Source organism: Nansenia antarctica (assembly GCF_963989245.1).
Source record: "Nansenia antarctica genome assembly, chromosome: 11".
Taxonomy (NCBI): Eukaryota; Metazoa; Chordata; class Actinopteri; order Argentiniformes; family Microstomatidae; genus Nansenia; species Nansenia antarctica.
In genome coordinates this window covers 22,901,630-22,919,889 of record NC_137681.1, presented here as the reverse complement: position 1 = coordinate 22,919,889, position 18,260 = coordinate 22,901,630, and the positions used below count along the sequence as shown (strand labels likewise).

Genomic DNA, 18,260 nt, shown 5'->3' with positions numbered 1-18,260 from the left:
GAAGCTAGATTAGATAGATAGACGCTCGCCTTTTTCGCAAGGTTGTCATCATCATTAATTTACGCCGCTGTGGTTAATTTAAGGTTGTATGCTGCTGTTGAATCATGAATGATCGCATCACTCGGAAGATGATTCGTTTGCACGCCGAGCACCCCGTCTCGTCGCTAAATCATTCAAACAGAATACCCAGAATACGCCGGGACCAAACTTTGTGTCAGATGAATTCTCTAATCGAGCGGCGCGCATTTCCCCTTCCCGCTGCCTGTTGCTGCTTCTCTGGTTATGTCAAACACCCCCGACATCTACTCATCATCGCAATCATTCGCATTGGCTGCCGAATAGTCTTTTGATATCGTTTTAGTATTCTTTCTTTTTTTTCAAATGTTTTCCAGACTAGAAGCACTTCCTGCATGAAGGGATGCTCATTACTAAAGTATGACTGCGTGTGTGTGGTTTTTTGTAATGGGATGTGTTCCCATTACATTCTACATTCAGTTAAGTAAGTAATTTTTTTGATAAAACCATGTGTTCGTCCTCAAAAGGCCGTATCTGGAGGAGCCGCGCAACGTGACGGTGCAGAAGGGCGCAGAGCCCCTGGGCATCTCCATCGTCAGCGGGGAGAACGGCGGCGTGTTCGTCTCCAAGGTGACGGCGGGCAGCATCGCCCACCAAGCGCGTCTGGAGTACGGAGACCAGCTACTGGAGGTACGGCGTCGCCGTGGTAACCCTGTCTCACTGCCTTTTTAAACCTTTGAGCATTTAGCCGTTTTATCCAAAGCGATTTACAGTTAGAGATCACAGGACTATAGTAAGTTAGGGCCTAAGTTTAGTGCCTTACTCAAGGGCACACTAGTGGTGGTGTTCCCAGGTGGGACTTGGAACTATTGAACTTCTGATCTGAACTTCCAGTCCAACTCACTATCCACTAGGCCACCACAAACTCATCACTGGTCAGGATGATTCAGTCAAACACTAGGGTGGTTACCTGAACACAGGTTCAACTCATTTAGTGCCGAGGCTGAATAAAGTCACCCGAATTGTCGACATTCTAAAGTGCCACGGTGGGACTTTATTCACCCAAAAAGGTGATGTTTCATTTTGTAGCCAATCAAAGTGTTGTTGCTAGGTAAATACCACATAAAACACTTGGCACTCTAGGTGGTGAATGTTCTGGAACAGTTGGTGAGATAATCCTCCTCCTGGACATTACTAGAAAAAGTTTTCAAAAGAGAAACGGAGATGGTCTCTGTTGAAAGTGAGATTTAGTTCAGGACTTAAATAATCCATGTCCAAGGTAACCAACCCCTACTGTGTGAGTGTGAGTCATCCTTCCTCTCTCTCCCTGTAACTGATGTTGTTGTTGTTGTTGTTGTTGTTGTTGTTGTTGTTGTTGTTGTTCTTCCAGTTTAACGGTATCAACCTGCGGAACGCCAACGAGCAGCAGGCGCGGTTGGTGATTGGTCAGCAGTGTGACACCATCACCATCCTGGCCCAGTACAACCCTCACATGTTCCAGCTGGGCAACCCCTCCCGCTCCAGGTACTGTACCGGTCCGCAAGCCTAGTGGAGTACTGCTCCATCATGATCCGAATTATTTAGGTTTTTCATGTGCTTTATTTAAGGAGTGAGACACGGGAGGCTATGCTTCATCATGAATAAGTCACAACTGAGGGGCTCTGTTAGGCCTGGCTGGCAACCCTGGCAACTGTGACTTTATTATTTATTTATTTGTGTATGTTTTGGGGGGGGGGGGGATTTCTGCTTTATTGGGATAGAGACAGTAGAGATCGACAGGAAGGATGGGTGAGACAGAGGAGGGCTGACATGCAGGATAGGTCGATGGAATCGAATCGAACCAGGGACCTTGCGATGATATGGCATGCATCTTATTGTGCTACGCCACTTAAGTGCCCCGATGACCTGAATTATTTAGGTTTTCTATGTGCTTTATTTAAGCAGTAAGACACGAGAGGTCTGCTTTATGGTGAATAAGTCACAGCTGAGGCCATGCAGCTCAAGGGTTGAGACACACACGCTCGCCATCAACTGTGACTTTATTCAACATAAAGCACAAACTGTAGTGCCTTATTGCTTTTATACAGCGGTAACAAAACGAAGAATTGTGACAAACAACAACAATGCCGTAAGTAATTATTTTGTGATGAGATTATGGTAGCTTCTGCCCTTCTCTAATAAATAGTTCTCAAAACAACCACTGTTGTCAAGGTAACGTAATGATAAACAACACTTCGTAATTGTAGTGTTTGCATAGTGATATTACGGTATATGACAGGTCAAACGTGTCTTTGAAATCACAATGTTTTGCCGCCGCTGTATGCTTTAGATTTTGTCATTGGTCAGTCACTCAATCGATGATGTGATGTGATTGGTTGCTCCAGCTCTCGGATGGAGTCCATCAGCGCCCAGGCGACGCCCCAGTGCAGCGGAGCCACCACGCCCGACAACCACTCCGCCATCGACACGCTGAGCGAGCAGGACGAGGGGACCATGACGCCCCCGTCCAGGCAGACCACGCCCGCCACCAGCCCCCGCAGCTCCATGAGGTAGGCCACGCCCCCTGACCACGCCCCTGACCACGCCCCCTGGCCTTGTCCCGTCTGTCCGGTACTCACACCCAGGGTTCTTATCAGTTTTTTTTTTATATATATGTTTTTGGAGCATTTCTGCTTTATTAAGATAGAGACAGTAGATTGACAGGAAGGATGGGTGAGAGAGAGGAGGGACGCATGCAGGATATGTTGATGGCCGGAATCAAACCCAGCGATTACATGGCTGACGCCTTACTGTGCTACGCCACCGATCACCCCTCCCTAGGAGTTTTTTTTAACAGCGTGGCACTGGATTGCGTCATCAAAAACCATTGTGTCAAAATGCGCAAGAAATACTACTCAAAAGCAGAGTCACTGAGGACCATCATAACTCTTTCACCCCCCCCCCCTGATACACAGTGGCCACCTGCCCTTTTTAGATTACACAAGGATGTTCTCATTGAGAGAGCTCACTCTAGTCTTGCCATACACACACACACACCAGGGTTTCCGTTAACCGGTAATTACCGGTCTTTGTCCGGTAAAATTTGTTGAAGTCCGACAAATTTAAATCTCTTCGGTCATAATGTCCGGTGAAAATAATTCCCTCTAAGCACAATTTGAATACAATTCGCTAAAGTTCACATTCTGATTCCTTCTATATTAAAAAAGACGAATATATAGGCTATATATTTCTTTTATTATGATATGATTTGACGCCGGCATGATGATGACTCCGCGAAACAGCGGCGGCAGGGTTGCCAGATGGGATTGACAATACAGCCTAACCAGTCTATTACCGCTAAACCCAGTAGCCCATTCGGCGATAACCCGGCCCATCTGGCAACCCTGCGCAGCGGGCCGCCATAATAATAACTTTTATTTGTATAGGCTAGCGCTTTTAACCTGCAAACGTTGCAGCTCAAAGTGCACCATAGCGAGCGAGAGGCAAAGTAAGCTTAACAATTACTTCATGAAACCAAGCTACAATGAGTCTGAGGAGAAGTCTGACTGTAAAGAGATGGAGGCGGCTCGAGGGTTCCGAGTTAAATGGAAAGAAACTTTCCCCTGGCTGCGTTTAGATGGGGAAGGAAAGATGTTCTGCTCACCGTGCAAAAAATCGGGGAGGAATAACGGATTCACGAGAGGAGCAACGAATATGAGAATGTCTCACTGATCACAGGCGGTGCAGTGAGCACATATCGGCGGTCAGTTTGAGGCAACAGCAAACCGCTGTGAAAGGCCACTGTGAGCAGGCTAATGAAACGGCTAACAATAAGCTGCACTCTCAGCTACAAGTTGCATTTCACATGGCAAAAAATGGCATCGCATGTCGTCAGTATGTGGGACTGACTGAGCTACTGAAAGCAGTTAAGGCTCCAGATTGTGTCTTGAGTGAGGGCACCGCCACAGCGACTCCGTTGACATTGTGGCGCGCGTTCAGCGCTGGACATGGCATAGCGCGCATGCGAATCATGAAAGCCTATATTATATTTATTATATAGCTCGCATCTAATCGTATCGGATGAGAAATAGACATTAAACGGCATATATAGGCTAGGCTACACAACAGCTAATCACCGCGACAAACAGCTATATTATATTTGAATATGATGACCGGAATACATAGCCTTTATTTATGTAAACCAGCTCCTTCCCTTCTTGTGTTTTTTTAAAGTGTTTTTTTAAAGTTTTTTTTTTCTTTCCTAGCACCAGGGGAGCCACCCCTCCTAAATTTCGTTGTTTGGTACCTGTACTGTAGCAATGACAATAAAGACCATTCATTCATTCATTCAATATCTCACGTTTGTCCGGTAAATTGAAATCTTCCCGGACACGTTGACCGGCACCATTTTTTTCTAACGGAAACCCTGACACACACACACACACTCACACTCACACTCACACTCACACTCACACTCACACTCACACTCACACTCACACTCACACTCACACTCACACTCACACTCACACTCACACTCACACTCACACTCACACTCACACTCACACTCACACTCACACTCACACTCACACTCACACTCACACACACACACACACACACATACATAGTATAATTCACAGATGAGGGCCCATGCTGTGCATTAGCCACTGTCTGTCATGTCAGGTGACAGTGGGAGAGTGATGGCCAGGTAAGTGACCGCGGTGAGAGAGAAGGAGGATGTTGGTGATGATGGTCAGTATGCAAGGACATGGAGTATGTTAGTGATGGTCAGTATAAGGACATGGAGTATGTTAATGATGGTCAGTATAAGGACATGGAGTATGTTAATGATGGTCAGTATAAGGACATGGAGTATGTTAATGATGGTCAGTATAAGGACATGGAGTATGTTAATGATGGTCAGTATAAGGACATGGAGTATGTTAATGATGGTCAGTATAAGGACATGGAGTATGTTAATGATGGTCAGTATAAGGACATGGAGTATGTTAATGATGGTCAGTATAAGGACATGGAGTATGTTAATGATGGTCAGTATAAGGACATGGAGTATGTTAGTGATGGTCAGTATAAGGACATGGAGTATGTTAATGATGGTCAGTATAAGGACATGGAGTATGTTAATGATGGTCAGTATAAGGACATGGAGTATGTTAATGATGGTCAGTATAAGGACATGGAGTATGTTAATGATGGTCAGTATAAGGACATGGAGTATGTTAGTGATGGTCAGTATAAGGACATGGAGTATGTTAGTGATGGTCAGTATAAGGACATGGAGTATGTTAATGATGGTCAGTATAAGGACATGGAGTATGTTAATGATGGTCAGTATAAGGACATGGAGTATGTTAATGATGGTCAGTATAAGGACATGGAGTATGTTAATGATGGTCAGTATAAGGACATGGAGTATGTTAGTGATGGTCAGTATAAGGACATGGAGTATGTTAGTGATGGTCAGTATAAGGTCATGGAGTTTGGACCCCATCATTTAGACTGGAGGGGTTCAGCCACGACACCCACGTTGGTGTAATCATTATTTTAATCATTCTTTTAATGAAAAGGGTAACGCACTTAAGTTTGCCGTAATTGGACGGCTCCGCTCTGTATAGCCCATGACCTACCAAACCCCCTCCACTCTAGGTAGGTTAAACACAGAGAGAACAGGCAAGCGTGGTTTCATGTGTGGAAACATTTGTCTTCGGGTTTCACCGTGGACAGGGTTTCTATGGATATGTATGTAAACGAGGGCTATTAATCATATGTTATGAAGGAGGGCTGCTAAGGTCTAGTGGCTATTTACCCGCTACACTCACACGCATAATCCACCTGTGAAGTATCCCATTTGTCATCCACTTCATCCGTTATGTAGTCTACCTACGTTCAGGTACTACACAGGACACGACAGCATAATCCATCTTATATATGGATATATATCTATATCTTTTTTTTGAAATTTTCTTTTTATTGTCAATGGTCATTGGTTACAACAATCGTCATTACATTCAACATATCACAATCAACTCAGTTCCTATGACCAAAGTCTTTTTTTCTTTGGTAATGAGGGGTGCTGGCCACTAAGTGGGGCCCCTCTGTTGCAAAAATAAAAAATAAAAAAGATGTGGCTCTTGGTCAATGACCGAATAGGCTGAAGGAAAAAAAAAGAGTCTAGTGACTGTCTATGAACTGTCGGTGTCAGCCTATGTTAACATCTTGAAAAAATAATAATAAGAGTCTCTGGGCTGAAGTGAATCACTCACTCATTATCTGCTGTAGAATCCACATCGCCCCGACGAAACTGCTTCAATCTCTCCCGGACTTGCTGCTGATGTTGGTTCTGGGCTCCACCCCTCCGGGGCTCGGTTGTTTCCCACGGTAGAAGTCGAGTCAGCGTTTCCTCCGTTATGCCCTTGTCCGTGGTCCCGCGAACAGCTCCGTCCAAGATGAATCCCCGTCTCCGCAGGTCCTCTGCTGCTTGTGTCGCGCTGTTATACATGACGGTGCCTGTATCAAAAAAGACACGCATTCTAGCCAGCGGGGTCTGGAAGCGTATTCCCCTCTCCTTAAGCGCCTTCTTGATGGGTATATATTCCTTCCTTTTGTTCTGCACGTCCGTCGCATAATCATGGTCGAAAAAAACACGTTTGTTTTGGTAAGTGGGTTGCTTTTTCCAGGCGGTATAGAGGACCTTTTCTTTCACTGTAAACTGGAGGAACTTGATGACCATGGATCGCGGTGGAGCTCCTCCGGGTGGTCTGGGCGCCAAGGCACGGTGGGCACGCTCTATCCCCAGGTCACAGTCAAGATCACCTCCCAATTCTGACTTTATCAGTTTTTCAACAAACGCTGCTACGGAGGTACCCTCCGAGTCCTCTGGGATGCCGTAGATCCTGATGTTGTTGCGTCTAGACCTCCCTTCCAAGTCAGACACTTTATCTTGCAACGCCCGCTGATTACCAAGTAACTGGGTGAGGGCATCCTTGACACCAATGTCCCACCGCTCCATTTCAGCCACACCGTCCTCCATCTGCCCCACGCGCTCCTCCGCCCCCTCCACTCGGCCTATCACGTCTTGGATTTGCTGGTTCACTCCTGTCGTGAGTTCATCCATTTGTTTCTTAATGTCCTCTCGGAAATCCGTGAGGAATTCGGAAAAGTCCTTTTTCAATTCAGCTTGCCAAGTTGTCATACCCGCATTCACGACTTCGCTCACCACTTTACGAATCGAGTCCAGCGTTTCATTCTCTCTCAAGCCTCCATCTTGTTCCGTCGGGGTAACGTTAGCTCTGTTGCTAGCTGCTCCGTCTTTCTCAGTTATTCTCTCAGATGGCTTTCGGACCCCAGTACCCTTTCTCTTATATTTGTCCCCCTCCATCATTACGTTGATATATATCAATTCGAGTGCATAAAATATCTTGAATTAGGGGTAATTTAAGGCTGACACCGGAGCTCTGTTATCAGGCTGCCATCTCTGTTCGCGCGCCACCGGAAGTCCATATATCTATATCTTATATCTGACTTCATCTCGTCCCTACAGACACTGTGTATCTGATGCCTTACCTGCTGTCATCTACTGCTACCTCAGGGCTATACTTAAGCAATCTCTATGAATTATTATTTCTATTACGCTACTCTATTGTCTCCTGTTTTTGGAACTATTGCCATTTTTCTCTTGTTGCTGCAATGTCACGGGACCAAAGCCTAAGATTGTCATTCTCTTATACTTCTATAACGGGATATAACAATAAACTCGATTCTGATTCTAAACGGTACAGAATGTGCTGAATAAAGGGTCATTATTATTTTATGGGCCGGTTTCACAGACAAGGCTTAAGCCTAGTCCTGGACTAAATCACACTTTCAATGTAAAATCTCCATTGAAGATGCTTTTTAGTCCAGGATTAGGCTTAAGCCTTGTCTGTGAAACTGGCCCTAAATGTTTGTATTATTATTATTATTTTTGAAGCCTTTATTTTAGGGAGTCACGTTGAGGCCGGAGTCTCTTTTTCAAGGGAGCCCTGCGACACAAATGATACGAATCCATAGAACACAAACAAGAAAACCAAGCAAAAACAAACACAAGACACAAAAGTTCATACAGAACATGACCACCGTGTTGGTCAGACGGTGACCGTGTGACGTTGCGTTCCCCAGGCTGTCGGACGCGGGCTCCAGGGGCTCCCGGCGGGCCCCCGAGGCCAGGCTGGTGAGGCTGGTGAGGCTGCGGAGGACCCAGGTGGAGCTGGGGGTCCAGATCTGCGGGGGGCAGCTGCACGGCATCTACGTGGACAGCCTGGAGGAGGACAGCCCAGCCAGGGGGCCTGACGGCCTGATGCCTGGAGACCTCATCCTGGAGGTAGGGCGCCTGGGCGGGGTCATCTGATCGCTTTATTCTGTACTCTCACTGGGATAGAATCTCATTTAATAATAATAATAATCATAGTATTAACAATAATAATAATGATACTAATAATGCATTTATTTTATATTGTGCTTTTCTCAGCACTCAAAGATGCTACATTTCATGGAGAGAACAACAATAGATCAAATATATAAAAAGTAAAACAAAAGCACAGTCAGTAAAAACATCAATAAACGTAGTTAGAGGTTAAAAGCAAGTTTAAAAATAATTTCAAAGGAATACGCACGAGCATACTGGCTCAACTGTGTTAGTAACTCAGATTGATCCGACTTCGCTTTACGCCTTCGGAAATATTTTGGGTTGCAGTAGACTTTCTTTCTGCGTATATGTTTGTGGTATCATTTTGCTCATTGTGGAATTTGGTCTTTTTTTCTTCAACAGTACAACGGTGTCAACATGAAGAATAGAACCGCAGAAGAGGCGTACCTGGAGATGTTAAAACCAGCTGAAACAGCCACTTTCAAAGTCCAACATTGTCTGGATGAACTGAGCATGGTCAAAGAGAACCCAGGAGATGGATTTTACATAAGGTACCTATTCTGTTCCAACTGGTCGAGCATTTCACAAACATTACTAACCTCGATTCAAAACATGAAACCCAGAATTGTATGTTAACTCATTTAAGTGCCGAGGGTGAATCAAGTCACCCAACATTCTAGAGTGCCAGGGGTGAATTTATTCACCAAAAAATGCATAAATGATGATACAACGTCAAACTCTTGGCACTCTCCTGAAATTATTTTGGTTAAAAGGCCAACTATACTGTACATCGTTTTTCATAACGTGACAACCTATGACATCTACGTATGTCCCGATATTCTAAACCACCGTTATCCATCGGTGTCCCCTCTCCATCAGAGCACTTTACGACAGGGTGGCCGAGGTGGAGCCGGAGCTGAGCTTTAAGAAGGACGACATCCTCTACATCGAAGACACGCTACCAAAGGGCAGCTTTGGCTACTGGATGGCCTGGCAGCTAGACGAGAACGCACGCAAGCTGGAGAGAGGGCAGGTTCCCAGCAAATACATGTAAGTCACGAAAACCCTCCCTTGTATACTTGACACGTTTCCCCCCGGAAGCGTTGTCGCTTAATTAAGTCGTGGTTAATTCTTCCCGAAAAAACCCAGCCGCAAAGCCGTGACAATTTGGACAAATTAAATGTTTGCAGGTCAATATTGTGTGCGTGAAGGAACGAAAATATGTTAAATGAAGAACATTGCTGGTGAAGGAGAGGACCAGGTCTGGATTGTCCAATGAGATACAACGTACCAATGAGTACAACATTACAAAGCTATCGGGGGGGGGGGGGGGGGGGGGAGGAGAGACTCACTGCTGTAGAATACTGTACACTACGCTACACCATCTACACTGCACTGCACAGTGAATTGGATTCAAACTGAATTCGATGCAGTTTCCATGCCAACCCACTGTGTTGTCTGTCCCTGTACATTGTCAAATGAGATCAAGTACAATTTCAGCTACAAGGCTATCGGGGGTGGGGGTGGGGGGGGACGCACCCCTGTCAAAATGATGTACACTACGCTACACTGTCTATACTGTGCTGTGCTACACTGTCTATACTGTGCTGTACTACACTGTCTATACTGTGCTGTACTCCTGTACTACATACTACTGTACAATGTTATAGTTAATAACAGTGACTTCACACAGAGCCTCTGTCTTAGGGGCCCCCTGAGCTCTTGGGCCCCTGGGACTGGTAATCTATATTAGTACAGTACTATACACTGTACACTACTGTGTACTACTGTACTATACACTGTACTGTGTACTACTGTACTATACACTACTGTACTATACACTACTGTACTACACACTACTGTACTGTGTACCGCTATACTGTGTACCACTGTACTGTACACTACTGTACTGTGTACTATTGTACTATAGACTACTGTACTGTGTACTACTGTACTGTACACTACTGTACTTTGTACTACTGCTCAACGTTATTGAACTCATGTCTGTCCCCAGGATGGACCAGGAGTTCTACCGGCGCCACAGCACGCCCGACATGAAGGAGGAGAGCGGCGCCGGTAAGACCCTGTCGGCGGCGGCGCGGAGGTCCTTCTTCCGCAGGAGACAGAAGCACAAGCGCAGCGGCTCCAAGGACGGGAAGGACCTGCTGGCTCTGGACGCCGTCAGCACCGACTCCCTCCCCATCATGGACGGTGAGGGGGGGGGCGGGGGGGCAGGGGGGCGGGGTCGAGAGAGAGGGTCCCCCCCAAACGTGCCGTAGTTTCATAGATTTGAAAAATAAACTTGGCACAAAAGTAAAACGATTATCATGAAGTATGTTTTGGTAGAAGTTAGGGTTGTGTGCTTATGTATGTAACTAGTTTTAGACTAAATAAGAGGTTCATCGGATCCACTCCCATTAGTTAGCATACCACTGTAGTTAGTTACCTTAGGTAACATACTGCTGAAGTTAGCTACCTTAGTTAACATACTGCTGAAGTTAGCTACCTTAGTTAACATGCTGATGTAGTTAGTTACCTTAGTTAACATGCTGCTGAAGTTAGCTACCTTAGTTAACATGCTGATGAAGTTAGCTACCTTAGTTAACATGCTGATGAAGTTAGCTACCTCAGTTAACATACTGCAGTACACTAAATAAATAGATAGATAGATGGATAGATACTAAAGGTACTTTATAGATAGATAGATAGATAGATAGATATGAATGAATGGTCTTTATTGTCATTGCTACAGTACAGGTACCGAACAACGAAATTTAGGAGGGGTGGCTCCCCTGGTGTTAGGAAAGGAAAAAAAATAAAAATAAAGATAGGTACTTTATTGATCTCTGAGGGGAAATTCAGGCATTACAGCAGCTCAGACCAGAAACAACAACAGCAACAAGTGACAATGGAATAAAATAAAAATAAGTGGATACTTCAGTACTTCATTGATCCGCTAGGGGACTGGTCTCTGACCTGACTGTGTCTCTGACCTGACTGTGTCTCTGTCCTGACTGTGTCTCTGACCTGACTGTGTCTCTGTGTCTCTGTCCTGACTGTGTCTCTGACCTGACTGTGTCTCTGTCCTGACTGTGTCTCTGTCCTGACTGTGTCTCTGTCCTGACTGTGTCTCTGTCCTGACTGTGTCTCTGTCCTGACTGTGTCTCTGACCTGACTGTGTCTCTGACTTGACTGTGTGTCTGACCTGACTGTGTGTCTGACCTGACTGTGTGTCTGACCTGACTGTGTCTCTGTCCTGACTGTGTCTCTGTCCTGACTGTGTCTCTGTCCTGACTGTGTCTCTGTCCTGACTGTGTCTCTGTCCTGACTGTGTCTCTGACCTGACTGTGTCTCTGTGTCTCTGTCCTGACTGTGTCTCTGTCCTGACTGTGTCTCTGACTTGACTGTGTGTCTGACCTGACTGTGTGTCTGACCTCTGACCTGACTGTGTCTCTGTCCTGACTGTGTGTCTGACCCGACTGTGTGTCTGACCTCTGACCTGACTGTGTGTCTCCAGATGGGGTGAGCCTGGCGTACCAGAGGGTTCAGAAGGTGGAGTGCTGCTCCCCCAGACCGGTGCTGGTCCTGGGGCCGCTGGTGGAGGCCATCAAGGACATGCTGGTGAAGGAGGCTCCAGGGAGGTTCTGCCGCTGCCTGCCTGGTGAGCTGGCTGAAGGCAGATGTCTAGTGTCTGGTTACAACGGCTGCTTTTATGTCTGCTTTTTATTAAATATCTGTCTTTATTTCTGTCTGGCTTGTATCCATGGCACGCTATTCATAGCTTTCAGTCACGTGGTTTCTTCCCTAGCAACCACCAACCTGACGGGCAAAAAGTATCATAGCAACATCGCTCAACATGGCTGCCTACTATTTAGACCACCTCACCCATGAAGAACTATCAAGATACACGACGGTGATAGGAGTGGAGGATTGACACCATTCAAATAGTGTTGGATTCCCTGTCTTCTACTCTATCCGGACACGTTGGAATTATTATCATAACCCCCGGAGAATCAAAGTTATTGACCTGCAAAGGGTGCCTCCTTGACCGGCTTTTCCCGTGAATAACACCGGTTATGGAGGTGGTACACACATAAGACTATTATTGCTAAATTCACCATCAGTATACGGTCATTTTGAGCCCTTAACCACCGCGCTGACACCCCGAGAAGATATACTTTTAATATGAAACTCGATCAACCGGGCGTTCACCGGCTGCTGGACGAAACTCCCAACTCCCGCAGTCGGCGAGGGAATATTTATATCCGGGAATTCGCTCCTTGCTGTGTCCACGGTGATAGGAGTGGAGGATCGACTCCATTCAAATAGTGTTGGATTCCCTGTCTTCTACTCTATCAGGACACGTTGGAATTATTTTCCTAACCCACGGGAAATCAAAGTTATTAACCCGCAAAAAGTGGGTTTTGCCCGTGGGTTTTGCCCGCAAAAAGTGCCTTTTGCCCGTCAGGTGGGCGTTTCCACTATGCTGTGACGTCACATGAAAGCTATGAATAGGACAAACTAATTCTGTAATACGTTTTTACTTTTACTTTGTGCGTGAATTTGTCGAATTTGTGGTCTTTTTATCAGGAGTGCAATCCACTGAAATAATTGTTGTCCGTTTTCATTTATCAGTCACGCCACGTTATAAAGAGCTAAAATATTGTATCCTTTTGAAATCTTGATGTAAATAATACTGGATATATTTAGCAATCAAGGCACCCTTGAAACAGTGACCAGGGGGGTATTCGATCAACGTCGACAATCCAGCCTTATTTTGAGAACTCGAGAGAGACTTGGAGCCTGGATTTTCCTTTAGTGATGTTGATGGAATACCCCCCTGGAAGACCCCTGAATAAATAAAGGATAAATACAAGTGTTTTATAACGTTGCTCTCTGATGCTCTGTGCGTCCAGAGGTGATGAAGGCGTCCCAGCAGGCCATCGAGCGGGGCGTGAAGGACTGTGTGTTCATCGACTACAAACGAAGGAGTGGTCACTTTGATGTCACAACCGTCGCATCGATTAAAGAAATCACAGAGAAGGTATGTTTTCGTTTTTATGCCTATGATTGTTATGTTTTCATGCCCTGATTTATTGTGTTTAGCTCCGATATTTAAACATAACACAGGGCTGGTTTCACAGGCAAGGCTTAAGGCCTAGTCCTGGGACTAAATCACACTTTCAATGTCAAATCTCCATAGAAGATGCTTTTTTTAGTCTAGGATTAGGTTCAAGCCTTGTCTGTGAAACCGGCCCAAAATGTCAGTAACTTTATTCAGCGGTTCTCCTAATGTGTCTTTTTGGTAACATTCTGCTTTTATGCTGTCACTCATTTCACATAGAAACCAAATTGTTTTTGTTTCTGTTTTTGTGGTCATTCTCTCTTGTAGGACTGTCACTGTTTGCTTGACATTGCCCCTCACGCCATCGAACGGCTTCACAGCGTACACATCTACCCAATCGTCATTTTCATTCGCTACAAAAATGCCAAGCAGATAAAGTGAGTAGCCGCATCCATTTTGTTTTACTTTTTTTAAATTATTTTATTTTTATACAAATTCATTGATTTTAGTTTTGTCATCGCGACATATCGTCTGTCCGTACCTATTTTTAGTCACAGTTATACCTCCCGTTTTGGAATTCCCTCCTGATGAGATCTGACCTCAGGTAATCTTCCTGAGTAGCCTCAAGCGCACCCGGATGCGACGACCATGCCCTCATCCACCGCCATCGTCCCCCTACCCCGGCCGTGTACCAGCTAGCTGACCTGCCCTATTGTCTGCGTGTGTATTGTCTGTCTAGAGCCCACTTTCATTAGTACAACATAAATCACCACAGGTTTGGTTATCTCTGATTTCTATCACATACACATCCAAAGGGAATTAATCAGGTTGATCAGGATTTCATTAGTCTAAAACGGCCCCGGCCCGCCGTGCCCCCCCTGCCTGGCTTGGTTCTGCCGGGATAATTGTGATTTACTGAAGTCTACGTTTTCATCTGTAATCGGGAGGGAAGATTAAGACTGCTGACTGCACGTTTAGGGACTGTATGGTCATGGACGTATGGACAGACACACACACACACAACACATGAACACATGTGCGTGGGCACACACACACACACACACACACACACACACACAAACTAACTGATCCACCCTCCCCCTCACACACACACACACACACACACACATGCTGGTGCCAGAGCGGGTAAACATGGCCAGGGTCTGATTGATGTTAAGCCTCCTCTGTCATCAGCTGAGTGCCAGCTGTCCCAGGGAGCGGCCGGGCCTTTCTCTCGCCACTCTGTGTCTGCGTGGGCGTCTGCAGTGCCGGCCGCTCCTAACTCACTCCTCTGACGCCGACTGCAGCAGTGGACTTTGAGAGGAGACGACCGGGCCCCTCCCTGGCTGTCGGTCCTCAGGGTGGCGTCATCGACTCAATATGTAGCCTGCATGCTGGGGGCCAGGGAAGGAGAGAGAGAGGGTGCACTGCCTGGTTGGGTCAGGAGATCTCACCCTGGTTACTGACAGAGACCTCATTAGACCTATTGCCAACGTGTGCACGTGTGTGCGTGCGTGCGTGTGTGCTTGCTCATTCGGCCTAACAAGCATAGGAGCAGGGCTGCTCTTTGAAACATTCTCGGTGTGTGGTGTGCGTGTGCGTGTGCGTGTGCGTGTGTGTGTGTGTGTGCGCGTGCGCGTTTCCATGCATACTTTCTCATTCAGCGCAGTTGTTCGGCAGCACTGAGAACGTGTCAGAGAGCAGCTCCTCCTGTGAGACGTCGCTGTCATGTGTAATGTGTTCTCTGGAAGTAGGGGTCATGTGACCTTCTCCCAGAGTCCCTTGTCTCATATAGGACTGTGAACTGTGTCACCGCCATTTTGAATGAACTGAACAGTATTATGGGATGTTGACATATGTTCTCGTCCCCCCCCACAGAGAACAGAAGGATCCTCTATACTTGCGGGATAAAGTCTCCCAGAAACATTCCAAGGAACAGTTTGAGATGGCACAGAAAACCGAGCAGGAATACAGCAAGTTCTTCACAGGTCGGGCGTCGAACAACACAAACGCTTTATTTATTGTCGATGTGATGGAATAATGTGTGAATAATGCAAGAGATTAAGCCCCCCAAGATCAGTCAAGATACCACGACGTTAACATCCTGGTTTGTTTGTGTGTTTTAGGTATCGTCCAAGGAGGAAACCTGTCGTACATTTGCACCCAGATCATGACCATCGTGGATCAGGAACAGAGTAAAGTCCTGTGGGTTCCTGATGGCTCTCCATAGTGGTCTCCTCACTTCAATGCAACACTTAACAAAAACCTTTACGGAAGGTTTACGTAGGTATATGCTATACTTTATGAATGGGTACGTGTTCAAACTCGTCAACATGTTTATGACTGTTATGTTTATGATAAACTATTATAAGAGTCTCAAGACACAACACATTAACACTTATCTGCAAGACCAGGCTCGTTCTAGCACTGATATCCCTCCCACTCCGATATAATGGACTCAATCCCACTATAATAGTGATGCTGTACTTCAAACAGTGGCTCGTTTACACTAGTATTTAATGTAATGCTTACAGTACTTGAATGCCCCCCCCCCCCTTCCTTAACTCTTGACACTCCATGTACTCCTTATAATGATTATGCCCTAAGAATACAGTACCAGTCAAATGTTTGGACACACTTTCCCATTCTGGGAAAGTGTGTCCAAACTTGTGACTGGTACAGTATGTCCGAAATGAAGTTGAGGAATGGGAAGACCGTGTATTCACTGACCGTGGTGAAATGTATTTGAAGTCAGATATTTGGCCGTCAAGGTCAGCATGAGGAGGGCGAAGCTTAATAGAAAGGACCACTTATGTATATATTTTTTGTTTTGTTATATTTTTTTGTCATTCCATTTTTTTTTCTGTCAAGTTATCTAATTCAATCAAAGAGGTTGGTTATGAACCTTCCTTTATACCGATGTAGCAGTTTAGCGAAGAGAAATGATCGTTTTATTTTATTTCTTGTTTTGTCGTGTTATGTACCTATTTAAAGACAAATCGATGGGCAAATTTGCATGATTCTCTTTTTGTTGTTGATATGAAGTGAATGACCTCTGCCTTCTCTGTATGTTCTGATGAACGTGCCACCATTTTGTAATAACCTATTTCAGTCGATGCAATGCTTCCCTCTGTATGTATGTATGTTGTGCCAAACTAAACAAATATTTTGTTTTTGCACTGTATATCTGTGAACCTTGTAATGGATTAACACTAAAAATCCTATATTTTTTAACCATATATTATAATAGGTACGTTAGTTTCACTTTATACACATCTAGATTTGTGTGTTACCCTGTTCTTCCCAACATTTCATTAATTCTCTTATACCAGAAGTGGATCATTTAAAAAAGGGATCTTTTATTTCTCTCTCTCTCTCTCTGTTGTAGTGTATTGATTGTCAATCTAAACAGTAGAAATCCATTAATTTACAGTATTTAAGCATTGTAGTGGCCTGCTGGCATAAGAGTTTCATTTTAGAATGACAACATCCTCTCGTGTTGGTTAAAACAGACACAGTTCTAACTTTGCTTCTCAATGAAATTCTATTATTTGTATCAAATGTTAAGAAATGAATAAATATGGGGAAAGTTGTCACAGTACATTGGATTGGTGTGTTATTTTCACATAACTACTTCACTTTGGACATCATTTTGCCACAGTTCGATTACGCAAGAACAAGAGCTGAACTACCAATGCTATTTTGGTAATTCTGGCAACAACAAAAAAGTAGGCCAATTTATGAAAAGACGGACTTTTAGGGGCGCCGGTAAATAAAGCGTTGGTGTCGAACTGTTCCACTGGGATTAGCCGATCAATGCAATCTTTGACCACCAGGGAGAGTACATCTCCACTTTATCTTTTTTTTTAATTCATAGAAGTTCTATTTATATATAAGTTCTATCTATACCTTTTAACACTATAAACTGTTTGTTTAACAAAAAATAATTTAGAAACATCACAATTATCGGAGGCGCTGCAATGGATATTTGATATATAATCCCCTTTGTTTGTCAAGACGGATGGTTATTATTATCAGCATCTATCAGCAATAATATAACATGTTAGAATGTGTTCCGTCAGTGGCCAGATTACTTCGTCCCATTGAACCAGGTGTTTGTGTCAGGTTTAGGGTTATTATATATGTAGTTTACATTCTTATTCTTGTCGCTTTAATTATATTTTCATTAGCCTTTTAAATGTGCACATTTTAAATGTGCCAAATCACTACAATTAGAAACCTATTTCTCTAATCATCAGGCCTGTCTTATTCCACACAGGGCAGCAACAGATTGCACGGTGTGGCTGCTCAACTCAACAGGTTTTAACACAGCCTCGTTTCGCCTCTCAATGTTTTCGTTTTAGCCTATTCTTATTCTGAGGAGAAAATAGCCTTGCGACTCTCCGCCTACATCATCCTGACATCCGAAAACGGGAAAGAAAAACATGCTTTTCCCCTCATTGTTCAGCCGAGCGCTAATGCAATATAAAGTGAAAATAGATGGCGTAGCATTAGTAATATAGTAGCCTACTAGATCTATGTAGATATTTTGGGGATTAAGCCGATGCAACAAACCCAGCCCACATCCAAACCAAGTAGAAAATAGTACATTGTTTTAAAGCAAGTGTGTCGGACCACCGAGACGCAGGATTCGGTGTGATATTGTTAATGGCTCCACCCCCGCTACCTGTGAACCTCCCTCGTATCTCCCAAACCCATCTGATCTGAACACAGCCTCTGTCTGTCCGCTGGCCGCCGGGGAAGCCGCACGACTACGGA

The 18,260-nt window shown here is 44.9% G+C and overlaps 1 protein-coding gene across 1 annotated transcript in view; it reads left to right on the top strand.

The window, feature by feature from the left end:
- LOC308168019 (disks large homolog 5-like) overlaps positions 1–15,711 on the top strand; it is a gene marked incomplete at both ends in the record, with an annotated part of 45,818 nt that extends 30,107 nt beyond the window's left edge. Inside the window, 12 exons of the mRNA XM_080542497.1 lie at positions 543–705; positions 1,406–1,539; positions 2,400–2,564; positions 8,170–8,371; positions 8,819–8,967; positions 9,296–9,466; positions 10,431–10,627; positions 11,934–12,077; positions 13,333–13,460; positions 13,809–13,918; positions 15,360–15,469; positions 15,608–15,711. Coding sequence (XP_080398623.1) covers positions 543–705; positions 1,406–1,539; positions 2,400–2,564; positions 8,170–8,371; positions 8,819–8,967; positions 9,296–9,466; positions 10,431–10,627; positions 11,934–12,077; positions 13,333–13,460; positions 13,809–13,918; positions 15,360–15,469; positions 15,608–15,711 — 1,777 coding nt within the window. The remainder of the gene's footprint in view (positions 1–542; positions 706–1,405; positions 1,540–2,399; positions 2,565–8,169; positions 8,372–8,818; positions 8,968–9,295; positions 9,467–10,430; positions 10,628–11,933; positions 12,078–13,332; positions 13,461–13,808; positions 13,919–15,359; positions 15,470–15,607) is intronic.
- Positions 15,712–18,260: the final 2,549 nt, after the last annotated feature.